Genomic DNA, 16,765 nt, shown 5'->3' on the forward strand with positions numbered 1-16,765 from the left:
AGGGATTTGCCAAGCGTGTGCATGGGTGAGTCACACTGCATAAATTAGCATGAGTTTACCTCATAAGAAGAATAAACAGAGAGGAAAGCAGGGCAAGTGTAACTGGTTCGGCTTTAGGATTCATTTCAGGGGAGAAGAGTATGACTTAAGTAAGATTTTCCTCCTTTATCTGTCTCTACTTATGGCTGAGTGGGAAAATGGGAAGAAGTACTGTGTCTCTGTAATGCATCTTAATAATTCTCTAACACATTCTAAATCTAGAAAAATTACTAAAAAAACTGCTTTTTAGAAGCAGTGTAATATGATGGTTTGTGGGAATAACAAAAAAGTTTTGAAGCAGTTTTCATGCTGCATTTAGTTTATTTTTTTAGAACTCAAACTGAACATGTTATACAATCTCAGAAACATAAAACTGGGTGAACTGAAACAGAATGAGAAAAAGGGATATGGCATTTGTCATGATTTGTCTTGATGAACCCAAACAGAAGCACACACACACAGAGCTCGTTTGAGAGTTCTATTTAAGGATGATGGATGGTGGGATAGAAAACTAGAGTAGAACCAGAGGTGCAGTAGAGAGAGTTCTTTGGACTTGAGGCTGCAGTTGATTCAGCAGCGCAGCGGAGGGAGTTCCTGGCTGACAGACGGGGTGTGAATGGAGACTGATGACGATCCGGAGGCGAAGAGAAGACTGAGGGAGGCTCATAAAGGAGAGAAGACAGGTGAGCTGAGTCCGTGCTGATTGAGACGGCAGGTGGAGATGATCTAGCAGAGTGGAATCAGGGCTGAGCTGTGTGAGAGGAGGAGGTGCTGGAGAGTAACAGGGGAAACAGCCAGGCCAAAACCGCACCACGACAGCAATCACATATTTTTTATTATATTGTCAAAGTAAAAAAAGTTGTCTCTGTTTGTGAGAGATCTGGGTTGTTTGTGTGATATTTGTCTTTCCTAGGGGCTGGGGCTAAGTGGCTAAGGGGCGTGCTCCTGCACACCTGCTTTTCATCAAGCTAATCAGCTGCAGCTTTTGAGGACCTAGGCTCTATCTGAATTCCCTCAATAATAGCTACTGTTCCTTAACCTTTCATGGGGTCAACAGTAAGAACGAAAGAGAATAGGTGCCCAGGCTGAGCCCTGAGGTACCCCACAAGACAGGCTCCTTGAGACTGACATAACCTGGTTTGTCAAGACACTGAATGTTTTGCTAAAAAGAGAGTAGAGACACACCTGATAGACTGAACACACCTTGGAGCCTGTTAAAGGTGCGAAGCTACATTATATGCTTATAAAAAAAAGACCAAAAACAGTTTGGTCAGGATAAAATAAAGCTATATACACCAAGCCTCCATCTTGATAGTGTTTTTGATCCTTTTTGAGGGTAGATAGAATCCAGCACCGGGCGCGATGAACAGATATAAACAGAGGTGGCGCCATCTACTGACAGTATCGCAGAACTATCATAATGCCAGTTTGCTTAAATAATATTTCACTCGTAAACAATGCCGGACCGAGTCTGACCCTCTGCAATGCCTCGCAGTTAAGCGGCAGCTCGGCGGGATTGAAGACCAACCATCATGAATTAAATACACAGATCTATAGAAACTTTAAGAGCCTCATATCAGAACGTTTACTCACGTCAATCAACTCTGCAGTCACATCTGAGCAATCGGCTGGTTTAGCTTCTGCTTCAGTGAACATCAATGTTCATATTGTATTCCAATGACATTCCAGTCTTTTCCCTCTTGGAATCTTTTTTTGTTTGTTTTTTCCCCCCACTGGATCATGGACCATTCCCTGCTGCGCATACACAGTGTTGTACTTTCTCTGTTATTAAAAATAAACACGGAAGGCTTTATTTACTAACGAATACAGTAAAAACAAACCGTAAAACGCCAAAATAATAACTAATAGGCCAACAGGACGGAATAATCTTCCATAAAAGCTTTGACTTATACATTTAAAAAAGTCAAATTATGTGGCTATGCAGCTTTAATGAAATCACTGTGATCAACTGTGTAAAAAGCAGGAGAACCATTACAGTGTCAAATGTTATTTGTTTATGTTGTACTTTGACATGATTTAGGTTTGTGATTGGTAATTTTGGACTTTTCTTGGATCAGCCTTCACTTCTCAGCCACTATCCAATCAGCTCAGTCTCCTTCCAGCCAACACCTTGCTCTTAATCAGATCCACCTGCTGCACTAATTAGTCAACTCCGTTCACCTGTCTACATAAACCTGCCTTAGCCAACTCACGCCAGAATATCTGATCTCATCTCGTGTGATGTGCTTTGACTCTACCAGTTCCTGTCTGCTCAGCCAGCTGGACTCTTCAGTTCGCTTCACTGAAGAAAGTTGCCTGTGTCTGCATGCTGCAGGTCTGCCTGTTTCCCCGTGAGCTCCAGCCGCTTGCTCTGCCCGTTCTGGTGGTTTCCCCGGTCCACATTACCTGTTCTGGTCTGCTCACTACCTGCATCTTCTGGTCACCTGCTCATCCCTGCCTGTCTGCACTATCAGCCATTAAACCATCTGTCAGGTCTGGTTCTGCTTGCCTGCCTTACCTGCCACTATCCATCCCTCACAATAAACCTTTTAAAAAGTGTGACTCTGTGTCTGGCTGAATGTTGGGTTATCCAGCATTAATCATCACAGTACATATCGCTTATTTTGCATATAATATGTATACACCATTTTCTGTTGAAAACAAAATAACAAAATAAATAAAAGAAATTCATCACCAGTATGTCAACTCTGTTTAAGGAGACAATAAGAAGCAATTGGACCGGTTACTGTTAGAACTAGCAAGTCTGTATAAGTCTACTTTCATGTTAGCTTCAGCCGTTCGCTACACTTCTCTAACATGCGTGATTTGTTGTTCATTCTGGGAAGGCTTTAGGCCCTGATTTGACTCACACCATCCATGTGTTTCCCCTGTGTAATAACGTATGAATTAAAGACTGTAAAAAAACGGCACAGCAATCCAAAGCTCCTTTCCTCCCCACGATAGAGTTCTTACTTTTGACCTCATGGAAGGTCAAGGAACAGGAGCAAGGAGCTGCAATTAGAGTATTTCTGACGCAGCCCATGACCTTATCAGCAAAACAGAGAAAAGTCCATTGGAAAACAGATGTAATTGGTTAAAAATTTTTTTTTAACAGTTTAAATATTTCTGATGGCCCATTGATATTAAATTCATACCAGATATTGGCGGCAAACTCCCATATAATACAAACATACAAAGAAATTAGAGCAAATACACATACACACATTTACACATTTTGGGTTGCAGAATTGGAATAACCCAATAAAAATGAATTAAAAAAAAGAAAATTGTTATCAAAACAGTTTATTTGGATTCTTTTCTTCACAGATGAAATCACACATAAGAAGTTCATGTACTTTGATACAGCACCAATGTCTAATATACAAAAACCAACGTGAGAAAATACACAGCAGAAAAAATAAGACACTGCCTACTTAAATCAGACAACTATGAAATAAAACCCTCGAATATTATACAGATTTCTTGACTATATATTTTATAATGACATTCATTTGTGTATTCACTCAGAAACCACAATTCTTTTCCTCCCATTAAAATAGTCAAATTATTTAGCGGACCTTGTCAAGTAACATTTATAGATACATTTTATAATATGTTGATTATTCAGGTTTGCTTTTATCAGGATCTGTTGAGTGTCTTACGAATTGTTAAAAATAAACAACCGGTGCTGGAAACTACCTTTTAATTCAACATAACCTCAATTAATACTTTAAAATGATTTTCTTGACCGTTGACACAAAATGTATTTGGTCAAGTGTGTTAGCTACAGATACTTTGAGCTTTTCTTTCCCCAGCTTAGAATCGAGAAAGCCTGTCAAATGAAGAACAAAATGTTTTTTTTTAACAAGAATTGAACTCCACTTGATTTGCCTTTTCACTTTTTTGGACTTAGAGATATGTAGAAATTAAATATATTACTTGGTTTTTTTAACACAGTATTTAGTGGAGTAATGAAGTTTTATTATTACCAAATGAATTTCATTCTATGTCTATAAACACAATCTAAAAGCTTTTTAAAAGTAGTTCAGTTGGTCTTCTACAGGGATTCCCTAAGTGTGGTGCGTGAGCTGCCACTAGGGAGTGCGCGAGATGAAAAATGTCTTACAGTGCTTTTTTCCCCCAACAAAATAAAGATGTGTAAATACTCGTTTCCTTTTTAAAAATCCAAATCAAAAACTGTAAATTTAATCAAAAAATAAAAATGTATTGTAATGATCCGAATTAGACTTTATTGCTCAGTGCTGTTGCACACTTACTCTTCCTTTAAGTTAGATTGTTTTGGGTTTATACCGGAAGAAATGTGTGTGTTCCGGCGGGAGGAGTAGTGTTTCGGGAGACTGGCGGGGTGAAAGCTGTCCCGCTCTGTTCGTCCTAAAATAAAGTGTTAGCAGCAAAACCTCGGTCTGGGGCATGGGTGTCATAACTGAACTTTACAGTATTCACACGAAATTTTATTTATTTAGAAGAAATCTTCTACGCTTCATTTTAAGATGAAATATCCACATTGTGCTGTATATGCGCACCTGGCTTGTGGCCTCTGCTTCGATCATTCTTGCAAATATGCTGAGTTGGCTGAAATCAGGGAAACTGTCATGCAGCGAGACATTTAAGCTCAAAGTTAGTGATGAAGGAGGAGAGGAACCAAGAGAAAGGGAGGGATCAGAGGCAACAGAGGAGAGAATTGCAACAGATCCGGGAGAAGAAAATGAGCGGGAATCAGAAAATGTCTCTCTATCTCTCTCCTCTCTTGACGTCGTTTACATCAGTAGAGGGAAAATTGAATACCCGAAAGTTTTATTTGCAAGATTAAATCGTAAATAAAACACCTACAAACAGCGCTGCTCATGGTGCTGGGACTCTGAACCGGCGACAAACACCAATATGCATGTTATGCCCACACCGCTGATGCCACCGTCGTTGCTGGGGGGGAAATTGGTGATAGACGCGGTTTCTTGACTATGCTCCCGCACAGAGCTGTAATACTTCTCATTGTGATTCAGACAGGTGCAGTTCATTTTAAAGATGCAGTTTTAGCGTGTATTCAGACATGAACATGGAAACTGGCAACCAGTGGGGGGCGGGGAGCTGAGGTTGTTACCGCTGTGAAACAATCAGGAAATAACTATTTATTTCTCTGATTAATAACAGCTTTATTAAGCCGGGCGCTCTGTTATTGTTACTCTATGCCGCTCTACCAAGGTGTAGATCATCAGAGTTTAGTCCGTGAATCCACATGGATGGTCTCTGCTTCACAGACATTTCAGGTTGTGGAGGTGTGATTGATCTGAGTGTCTTTCTTTCTCTCGCTCCAGGCTGAGCCACCGATGCACCTGAAAAACCTCAGGATCCTGTTGTGGATGTTGTGTGTAACTTTATTACAATTTAAATCAAATCATGTTCTAATTTTATTTTCATAACTTTTGTTATGATGGTTGAGTTGTAACTGCAATGGCAATTTTCTTTTTTAAATTTTTTTTTGTTATGCCTGTTCTGGTCATTTGAGCATGCTGCCTTTAATGTGGCTATGAAAAGACTTGTTGCATTTGATTTTTTCTTTGATTTTTTTGAAGATTGGGGTTGTGTCACCCCCTTCTGTGTTGGAACACAGAAGGGGGTGCGTGGCTAAAAAAGTTTGGGAACCGCTGATCTGAAATGTTAGATTAACATCTGTGTTTAGTTTAGGACAAGGATACTTGTTGAGGAGAAGGGATGCACATACGGGGAAATTTATGGCATCCTTAACAGACTTAAGCTGAGCACAGTTACTTTAAGAAAAGACTCCACTTGAATACATCTACCTATTTGGAGAGTTTGTATGTATGAATGGCCTATTTATAGCCATGCCACAGCATCTCATATGGATTTGGATCCAGACTTTGACTAGACCACTTCTTTGAGCCATTCAGTGGTGAACTTGTTGGATTTTGTTAGATGTTTGTCTTGTTTCATAACCCAAGTATACTTGTACTCAAAAACTGATGAGTAGACAAATATGGTTAATCACAGCCAATACATTTAAGAATGAATGTGTGGGCCATTATATAGACAGATAGGGCCAAGTCAGTTTGGATAACTTTTTTTTCTCACAACAAAAGAAAACATTAAAAACTTTTTACCGCATTTACTGAGGTCATCTTTGTCTGACAGCAAAATTAGTTTGATGATCGGAAACATGGTGTGGCAAATTGTCCGGGGATTACCCCGCCTCTTTTCCAATTACCATTAAGAGATAGGTACTGCCCCTAAGGCCCTGTGCACAGATGGACAAATATAAAAATGTAAGTGTAACAAAAATGCAAAAACAGAATAAATTTGTAAAAGGGGCAAACACCTTTTCCCAGCACTGTACTATGCATGAACACACAAACAGAAAGTGATATAACTGATGTTTGATTAATTGAACATACCATCTCTGGTTTGATCACAAGCCTTAGGTTTCTCAACCAAATTTACCGTTTTGGAAATTTAATGGTGAATGTTGGTTTAGAAATTTTGATTCATCTGCAAATCATGCAATATAATTTGTAGCATGAAGGCCAGGATTGACAACTATGGAGAGGAGTTGTACTTGGCTCTTGGGGCAATACATGAATATGTTTTAATTGATGGCACTGACCTAGTGGTTGTCATATAAAACATCTTGTTCTTGCTCTCTGTTCTATGAAATGTTCGGGAGATATCAATGTGCTCTCGGTTCACCTCTCATGTAGCCAGTTTGCCTTGGATTGCTCAAAAAGTGACATTACTTTCTGACCTGGTATAGGGCTGTACAGATCGCCAACTTTAATATCAATTCCCACAGTCTTGTTTGAATGGATTACATCTATAAATGTCAGTTATTTAAAAGTACCTTTATGTATTTTCCCACAAAAAAGGGGAATTCATTCATGTTGAATTTATTGGTTATATTTGCTCAAACCTCTGAATGGTAGCCAACTTAACATTAAAACATCCTACAAGGTTTTACTTTATTCAGACAAAGTAAGGCAGAAGAGTGTCAATAAGAACAATATCTATACTCACAGATATTTTCTATTTGAAACTAAGACACTCAAGTGATTCAAGTATCTAAATGGTCCAAACATCAAATACATTACTTAGTAGATGACAAGAACATCTACAGTGTATAGTTATATAGCACATTGATGGTGACTAAAGTTCTACCACAGCATCCAAATAAATACTAATGATTTTGAGTGTTTCAAAGTTCTCACTAAGCGTATCAATGGGGTTAATTATTATTAAAATTTACTTTCCAATTTGCCTCTGTTCAGACTTTGTATTTATATGCATCCTGGCTAAATCAGGTACAAGTAGACAATCCTTAGTACAATGGAATCAGATGACCCAGGCTGATCGCAGCACAAGGTCTGAACGGAGGTAATTAAAGATGACATAGCAAGCTTTTAAATCCTTTTCACATTTGAATCATTCTGTTGTGGTCTATATAAAGTGGAACTGAAATGCTTTGGCCTGAATTCCTTGTTGTTGTTGCCCCACAGTCTCTCGTTTATCCCTGTTCTGAGGTGCATCTGAGAGTGGTTCGTTTTGGTGCTGTCTCTTTAAATCTAAAGGAGGCACTTCACTGCCTGGCCCCCTCCGGGTCACAGAGCATTCCGCTCCACCCTGTTCGGCCATTTTAGTAGTATGCTTTGGGATACTGTGATGAAGTCTGTGGGTTAATACATCCAAAGACCAAACTATTTGACTCATCCTCTTGTAGCTTCGGCATCCTTCTGCTTAGACCACAAAATCGCAGCAAGAAATAAAAAATGGCGAACTCACGAAACTGGTCAGCCACAAGTCCATGACCTTGTTTAGCTGTTCCGCAGCAAATACTGTGATGCAATTGTTCAAATAAATTAGACAATAGAGAAAACTGAATGGCTTGAAAAATATGACCAAAACAAATTGTAAATTCTACACAGCTCCTGCAGAAACTACATTCAACTTTTCGGCACTCCTAGAGACTTAAAGTGCACAACAAATGTAACCTTTTAAGATCCCATAATTGTAGCCTAAACATAGGCTTTTTGATGCCGGAAAATGTATCCATTTTACTTCAAACATACTTTTCTTTCTCCTGACAGATTTGTAAATGGGGCTGACAATTTATCAAACATATATGTTTGAAGAGAAACTAATCTTTTCCAGCCTTTTTTCCCAGTGTCTAAAAGCCTTGGTTTGGACTAAAGTTTTCAGGTATTAGGGGCTTAAGGGCTAAAAGTGTTTTTTGCAGACATGTCCCTGGACTGGTGTAATTAAGTTGTCAGTTTCTACGATTGCAGACTGTGTTGATAGGGGCAGTAGTTTCTCTAGAAAAAGATTTTTGTATTCATATAAAAGTTACAAGTAGTTATTTTCTTTTAGCATTTTTCATCAACCAGTTGTTTCTGAAAAATCTCCATTTCACATGCCACTCATTCCAGTGGACTGTTTGCGAGGAAGTCCTATACCAAGTTTTACAAACTCATAAATCTGTAAGCCAGCGGATTTGAAGGCACAAAATATACTAATTACGTAAAAGAAATTGGGTCTAATTGTATTTTAAGTCAAGATAGCTTGCTTGCAATTTGGAAAAATAAGGAGTAAAAGTTAAACCACACATTTGCACATGCAATTTACAGTCAAATTGAGTCTTCACCACTCTGGGTTTTGTGCCAACTTGTCTACTGTTTTCTGGGGTGTTGCATGATTTAGACCCAAGAAGTTCAGGTAGTTTGGTCTCCTCCGTTTTTGTGTTCTGGAAGTTACATCCAACATGTTCTTCCACCTTTTCTGATAATCAACGGTCACAATAAGTAAAACAGTCTGTTAAACACTGCCATGAAATAGTATCTGAACCATTTTGAAGTCAGGCCCCAGTGAGGACAGTGTTGGACTTGCTCAAAGTTTTTCAACAGTTCTTTGTGATCTGCTGTTGGGAATTTTCTGTCAGCTACACACAACTCAAAGTTCTGACAAACCACAGCAGGGATATCAGCGGAGAACTTTGTGGTGTGCATTGTTAGGAGTTAGCTGGTAATGTCTTCGTCAATAGAGCTGAGCTGATCTCAGGTCTGGGTGAGGGGACACACACCGATCCCATCCTGTTGAGCGAAGTAGCTTTTGTTATGCCTTCACTGCCTACGGTGGACAAAGGGAAGCTCTCGTAGCTCTCGCCTGCCCGGGTGCCACATTGGCAGCGCTGCAGTGTTGTCCTCAACTCCCGCTGGAAATTGCTGTTGAGGAAGCCGTACACCACGGGGTTGATGCAAGTGGATGCCATGGCTGTGAGGTGACAGGCAGAGAAGACGGCATCATGCTGACAGTCTGGGAGGGCCTGGTGATGCCAGTCAAAGAGAGTGTTGAAGACATTCAGAGGGAGCCAGCACAGCGCAAAGGCGATGACAATAGCCAACAACATGATGTTAATCCTTTGGGCTCCCCGAGTTCTCCTGCTGCGCTCCAGCATGTCCCTGGACAACACAGAATGATACCAGTAACCACGTAGTTCACTGGGGAAGTTTAACCTTAAACAGGGTTACGAAATCAAAATGATCCATAAATATTGTCGACAGAGAACACAAATGAGTCATCAAAACAATGGATTGGAAGACACCTGTGGTGAGAAGACTTTTGAAGTGCATGAGGGAAAGTATAGCTGTGTGACCTGCGTCGTCTCAGACGGATGAAGATCCTCAGGTAGCAGAGGAACACCAAAAGGAGCGGCAGGCAGTACTGGAAGATCAGCAGCGAGGTTGTGTAGGCAAGGCGATGTTTGTCTGATGGCCACAACTCCATACAGATCAAGTGGTCCCTTAAACATGTTAGGGGAAAAAAAAAGTTTTCACAACATAAACACAGGAAAAGTCTTTCTGGTAAGGTTAAAAGGTTAGTACAGATTTAGAACTGAACTGAGCTTCTGTGAAGTTATCAGTATTTGCTCATTTACATGTTGCAGGAAGAAGTCATAATCGCTATGAGCTCAATAATCCTCGCAGCAGTGTAAGCTAACAAGCTATATAGATGCACACAATAGCAATCAGCATCATTTGGAAGATCAGTATTTTCAAACTACAACACCTGGAAAGCACAGCAAAGTACAGTATTGGATCTGCTACACAAATAACACAAAACCTGAAAATTAAATCTGTTTTTGAAGGAGCTGGAAACCACAGACAGGTCAAAGGCGATCTGGTGGATTGATACAGCCAGAATGCTCATCCACACTGAATCATAGACATTACCCAGCTGGATAAAACTGCACTAAACAGTAGTCTCTTGTAAAATAGTAGATATAGCTAACAATGTTGATATTTTAGAGCTACATTTGCTACAGTCTAGGGCAGACTGACAGAAGCGAGGATGCCAAACAATTGGTGCCACCAAGCCCTCTGACCACTGTCAACAAGCAAAACAGGGGAAGTGTCTTGCACAGGGACACAAAGACTGAGACGGTCAGAGTAGTGGGTGTCGTACTCCCAAGCTCCTCTGCCACTGTCGCCCCAATCTAGCTTCCATCAGTCAGAGGATTTGTTTACTTTCAATTACCTCCTAGTACTGTGACATCTTTCTTCTGCAGGTAACAGAACTATTACCAATAACAGAGATTCACAGAAAAATCCAAACTAACCCTCTAAGCTTTGACTGCTTTAGGGTTTCACTGTGTTGTGCAGTTAAATGCATTCGTATTATTTATTAAATATTCAAATAACATTCTGTGTGTCAAGTACTGTCCTGTGAATGCCAGCCCAACTTGGTGATAGTATTAGGACAATAGATGAAAGTAAATAAGTTTGATGGTGAAAGGAATACATTTGTGACATCTCCTCAAAATATAAGAATTGATTAACAGAAATAATTCAACTCCACCTTACTTACTCTTTAATGAGGCTAGTGAAACTTAACTAAAACTTCTAAGCAAAATGTATATGATTAAACAAAACTAATGAACTATACATTTGTGTTGCTGTCATGAATTTTAACTTACACAGGACAGGTATATGATGTTTTATTTCTGGTCCGCTTCTCTTACTTGCTTCAATGTTTGCAGGCTGCTGCTCTTTTGCCAAAATAAAATACCAAATGCTGCGATCTGTTTTGGGAACCCTGGGAACTCTTATTTGACTGGATCAGGAACCAGGAAGTAAACACGGGCTACACTCTTAACCAAAGTAGTCCTGGACCGCACCTCTAGGTTTGAAAGGAGAAAAACATGACTAAGATATTGTTGATGGAGAGCACCAATTGTTTTTAGGTTTTAGGTTGTTTTCTCCCCAGACTAAACTCTGCATCATTGTCAACAGGGCCTTTTCTCTGCTGCACCTCATCTGTGGAATGTTCTATGAGAATGCTACAGACTGTTGAGCATTTTAAGAAAGAGCCGTAGACTTTCATTTTTGAACAATGCTATAGCACTTTAATGTTATAATCTTATGCTTTAAGGCCTTTTCCTCTTATAGCATTTTGAAAATTTAAAATGTAAAGTGCACTATAAATGTAATAATTGTTAAATATCATCATTACACTGAAGAATATTGTGGAAAAGTGACTCAACATTGTAAGCTTTTGCTAGAATACTGACATTTCTCCAATTACCATTTCAAGGAACATTACTTGACATGCAGAAACATTCCTAATGAGGAAAATGTTTCCTTTTTGCTTTAATCAAGCCTATTTCATCCATCAAACTTAAAGCCATTGCAGAGAACTGCAGATAATATTCTGACTGATCCCAACTCCAACATTGCTTTTAATTTCAGTCATCTCTTCATGTAAATACACAGTAACCTGTAGCAACCAATTTTGCATCATTAATAATAACACATCTTCATGTCTTTCAGTGCATGGCCAACCACTTAATGGCTTTCCTCTGATTATGTTCTCCTGGTCACTCAGAAAACATCATTGATGTTCAGACTCTTGGAAAGGAATTGTTACATGTGGTGTGCTACAATATAATCAAAATCAATTCACATAAAGGACATTATAAAAATAAACATATGTTTTTACATAAAAACATTCATATTAAGGTAAGGTAAGTTTATTTATATAGCACTTTTCAGTAACAAGACAATTCAAAGTGTCGTTTTATTATATAAAACAGTTTCTGAATGTCCGCATTCCAACGCATTTGGAGGGTGGACAGGTCTGCAGGAGATCGTACTGATGATAGAGTCCAGGAGAATTCAGGTCCAGAATAAGAATTACCGATATAAACAGAGAGCAATAAGTGGTGAAGGCATGAGGCAATGGTTTCTTTGTGAGAAGTGTTAAGCAACCACATGCAATGATACTTAGGTGACTTGTTAGCTCCTGTAGATCCCTGATAGACAGCAGGTGTTTGGATGCATCCACCAAGCTGCATCTGCATACCACCAACCAGCAGCTTGGTAAAGAGGAAAAAAGCTGTGCAAACCAAAACACACCCAGAACCTGATAGGAAGCTGATTTCAGAGTCGAGGTGTGGCCAGAGACTGGGTTCCAAAATAAAAGAAGGGGGGAGCCAATTTTTCTGTCCCCCTATTTCGCGCAGTTGTACAATTCAAAGCAGAGTAGGCAGCTGACCGGATCTGCCTGCACTGGTGGATATGCTGACGGATGAAGTTTTCAGAGATACTCTCTTCGTCAGAAGGGAATAGAGGTGGTTGATCGCCAAGAGCGATTTCAAAAGGGGACATGCTTGAAGACATGTCCTTTTTTTTCCAACTTATACGTGACAATCTAAATCCTGTCCAATCACAGCACACTAGTCGGATCCATCCATCCATCCATCCATCCATCCCAGGCCAGCCCAGAAATATAGTCCCTCCAGCGTGTCCTGGGTCTTACTCTGGGTTTCTTCTTGGTGGGATGTGCCCAGAATACCTCACAAGGGAGGCATCCTAACCAGATGACAAAGCCACCTCAACTGGCTCCTCTCGACGTGGAGAAGCAGCAGCTCTACTCTGAGTCCCCTCCGGATGACCAAGCTTTTCACCCTATGTCTAAGAGAGAACCCAGACACCCTACAGAAAAAACTAATTTCAGCCGCTTGTATCCACAATGTCGTTCTTTCGGTCACAACCCAAATCTCATGACCATAGATGAGGGTGGGAACATAGATCGACCATTAAATTGAGACCTTCACCTTTTAACTCAGCTCTCTCTTCACCACAGCTATATAGATATACACAGCTTCACTACAGCGTCTGCTTCCCTGCAGATGCAGCACCAATCCGCCTGACCCAGAGAAGGCACTCTACCCTTTTCTGGCTGAAGACCATCACCTCGGATTTGGAGGCACTAATAGTTGGATACACAGACAGAAAAACATTCTGCCCAGACATTGTGTTGAGAACAAGCAGGGAGATCCCCCAAGACAGGGTGAAGAACAACATGACATAATTTGCTGTGGGAGTGAGAACAAATCCCTCAGTTCTTGTGGAGTAGGTAGCAGCCTTTAGATCAAAGCATTTTTCAATGACCAGAGCTGTACCATCTGTTATTAACAAACATGTCCATCCACACCTCCTTCCTTGTTCTCCTTCGTTCTGTCGGCCCTAAGCAGATGGAACTGTGACTGTTGGTGTCCAGAATTTGCTCTTTGTCTCTCAGTAGATGCGCTGACACCGGTTTAACTTTGTTAATTCCTGTTTGTGGGAGATCTTACAATCCCCAAGATAATGGATAGAAAGTCTGTACCTTCTCCTCCAGCTATGCTGGCTTCTCCTCGCCCATTTCCTGCAACTCCTTCCCTTTATCTCCTGGGGAATTTCTGGCTGGACTACTAGCAATGCTAGCAGCTGATCCATGGTGTAAACAATAGCTGCATGTTGCGGCTATTGTTTACACCAGTCTTGCGCAGACAACTCATGTGATGTAAACATACCAACATGGCGGGCAATCAGACAAACATCTACACATGGTTATCTTGATCTTTATGTAGGAGGATATGCTGTGTAGAGTGGGCTCATTAGAAAAGAAGAATCCGAGGATGCTAATAGCCATAGCAAAGCCAATATTTGCGTTAGCAGGGAAGCAACACCAGACGGCACCATCTTTTGTTATTTGTGAGTGACAAATGTCTTTGCAGTTTCAGACATTCATAAAAATACTAGTTTCCCTACCATGCTACACGATTTCCAGTGATGATTCTGCTTAGCAGTGTGATGAACCTCAACGTCTGTCATTTCCTGCATCTGTAAGCCCTGATTAGACATTCGTTTGTCTTATCCACTTCCCAAAAGGTGACTCCATCAAGTAAATTCACCAAAGGTTGCCTTCTTCCCCTGACCCTCCGCAAAAAGCAATTATAACCAAGCATAACTTCCTGAAAGTTGCGGGCGCCGCAATTTTGATTTGCTTGAGTCCCTCCTTCAATCCCAGAGAGCAGTAGTACTGTAGATCGTCACTAGGAGGCGAGGAACCGTGCTCGGGTGATGTGTAAATGGTCGTCAGAACCAAGATCAGCATGGTTAACTGATCCAAGCTCGGTCCATTTCATGAATGGAATGGGTGAAATATAACAAATGTTAACAGAAATATACAGTAATTTTACTATTTAAAAACCATGGCTGAAGGAAGAAAAATAAAGGACACTTCTGCTTTCTATAAGCAAATCTGTATCAGATCTACGAATTTACTTAGACTTAGACTTAGACTTTCTTTATTGTCATTTTGTAGCACAGAGTGCATACAGAACGAAATTTCGTTTTTTCATACAGCTCAGAAAGATTGCAGTAACTCTACAGGATACCTTGCAGTGAATTTACAGTACAGGATAAGAAAAATGCAGTGGTAAATCACAGTCAAATACAGGATAACTTTCAATTAACTTTCGGATAAAGTGCAGCAGTGAGCAGTAGGCAGATTGAAATGTAAAAACAATGTAAGCAATGTAAACAATTATGCAGTAGGTGCAGCAGTGATTTAACAATAGACAGTTGCATTGTAAACAGTTTTGCAGTACGTTTCCGGAAAAAGTGCAGCAGCGATATTGAAGGATACATACAAATGTGCAAATCAGCGAGTCGAGTGTGGTACACAGTCCGTTTTTATACTTCAGCAGTTCAACAGTCTGATGGCAGCAGGGAAAAAGCTTTTGCAGAACCTGGTGGACCTGCAGCGGATGCTGCGGAACCTCTTTCCAGAGGGCAGCTGGGAGAATAGTCTATGGTGGGGGTGTGAGGGGTCCCTGATGATGTTACGGGCTCGAGACACACAGCGCTGCGATGAAATGTCTTTAATGGAGGGAAGAGGAGCCCCGATGATCCCTTCTGCTGTCCTCACCACTCTCCTCACGTTCTTCCAGTCGGAGGCACTGCAGCCTCCACACCACACAGAGAGACAGCTGGTCAGAATACTCTCTATGGTGCTTCTGTAGAAAGTCGTGAGGATGGGCGGGGGCAGGCGGGCTCTCCTCATCCTCCGCAGAAAGTACAGTCGCTTCTGTGCCCTCTTCACCAGTGACATGGTGTTCATAGTCCAGCTGAGGTTGTCCGTGATGTGCACCCCCAGGAACTTGGTGCTGCTGACCACCTCCACAGCTGAGCTGTTGATGAGCAGTGGAGCATGGTGAGGCCGGTTCTTCCTGAAGTCGACGATGATCTCCTTCGTCTTCTCCACGTTCAGGATCAGGCTGTTGTCTCTGCACCAGCCCACCAGCTGCTCCACCTCCTCTCTGTAGTCCTGGTCGTTGTCGTCTCTGATCAGGCCCACCACCGTTGTGTCGTCCGCAAACTTCACGATGTGATTGGTGGTGAACCTGGGGACGCAGTCGTGTGTCATCAGAGTGAACAGCAGGGGGCTCAGGACGCAGCCCTGAGGGGAGCCCGTGCTGAGGGTGATGACATCAGAGGTGTTCTGTCCGACCCGGACTGATTGAGGTCTGTTGGTTAGGAAGTCTAGCAGCCAGTTGCGAAGGGGTGTGCTGAAGCCCAGATGCTCCAGTTTTCCCACCAGATGCTGTGGGATGATGGTGTTGAACGCTGAACTGAAGTCCAGGAACAGCATCCGCACGTGCGTGTTCTTCTCCTCCAGGTGTGCCAGGCTCAGGTGAAGAGCGGAGGAGATGGCGTCCTCAGTGGAGCGGTTCCGTCGGTAGGCAAACTGGAACGGGTCGAGTGTTGGGGGGAGACTGGAGACGATGTGTTCCTTTACCAGCCTTTCAAAGCACTTCATCATGATGGGAGTCAGTGCAACAGGCCGGTAGTCGTTGAAACTGGTGACTTGAGGTTTCTTCGGCACCGGAATGATGGAGGCAGACTTGAAGCATGCTGGCACTGTGGCTTGGTCCAGCGAGGTGTTAAAAATGTCTGTGAGGACACCAGCCAGCTGACCTGCACACTCCTTGAGCACCCGCCCAGGTATGTTGTCGGGGCCTGGGGCCTTTCGCGGGTTGACTCTCCTCAGAGTCTTCAACACGTCGGCAGTGTCAAGGCAGAGGACCTCCTCTTCCTGATGGGGAACAGCTTTCACTGCTGGAGTGCTGTTTAGTGCCTCAAACCTCCCAAAGAAGTTATTTAGTCCATTGAGGAAGTCAGCATCAACTTCACCCACCGGGGGGGAGGGCGTGTTGTATTCAGTGATCGCCCGGATGCCTTTCCACATGCTCCTGGTGTTGCTGGCATCGTGGAAAAGCTCCTGGATTTTCTGGCTGTGGTTCCGCTTTGCAAGCCTGATGGCACGGTTCAGGTTGGCTCTCGCTGTCCTCAGAGCCTCCTTGTCACCAGACTTGAAGGCT

The 16,765-nt window shown here is 41.8% G+C and overlaps 1 protein-coding gene across 2 annotated transcripts in view; it reads right to left on the reverse strand.

Moving 5' to 3' along the window:
* Window positions 1-5,553: 5,553 nt before the first annotated feature.
* Window positions 5,554-16,765, reverse strand: part of npy8ar (neuropeptide Y receptor Y8a) — an 86,172-nt gene continuing 74,960 nt past the window's right edge. Inside the window, exons 4-5 of one of the 2 annotated variants that reach the window (XM_036140539.1) lie at window positions 9,713-9,859; window positions 5,554-9,518 (exon numbers count right to left, since the gene is read on the reverse strand). In XM_036140539.1, the coding sequence (XP_035996432.1) occupies window positions 9,068-9,518; window positions 9,713-9,859 (598 nt within the window). In that variant the 3' untranslated portion in view covers window positions 5,554-9,067. Of the gene's footprint in view, window positions 9,519-9,661; window positions 9,860-16,765 lie in introns of both variants that reach the window. The other variant, XM_036140538.1, reaches the window with a different exon arrangement.

Source organism: Fundulus heteroclitus, chromosome 8, assembly GCF_011125445.2.
Source record: "Fundulus heteroclitus isolate FHET01 chromosome 8, MU-UCD_Fhet_4.1, whole genome shotgun sequence".
NCBI classification, from domain to species: domain Eukaryota; kingdom Metazoa; phylum Chordata; class Actinopteri; order Cyprinodontiformes; family Fundulidae; genus Fundulus; species Fundulus heteroclitus.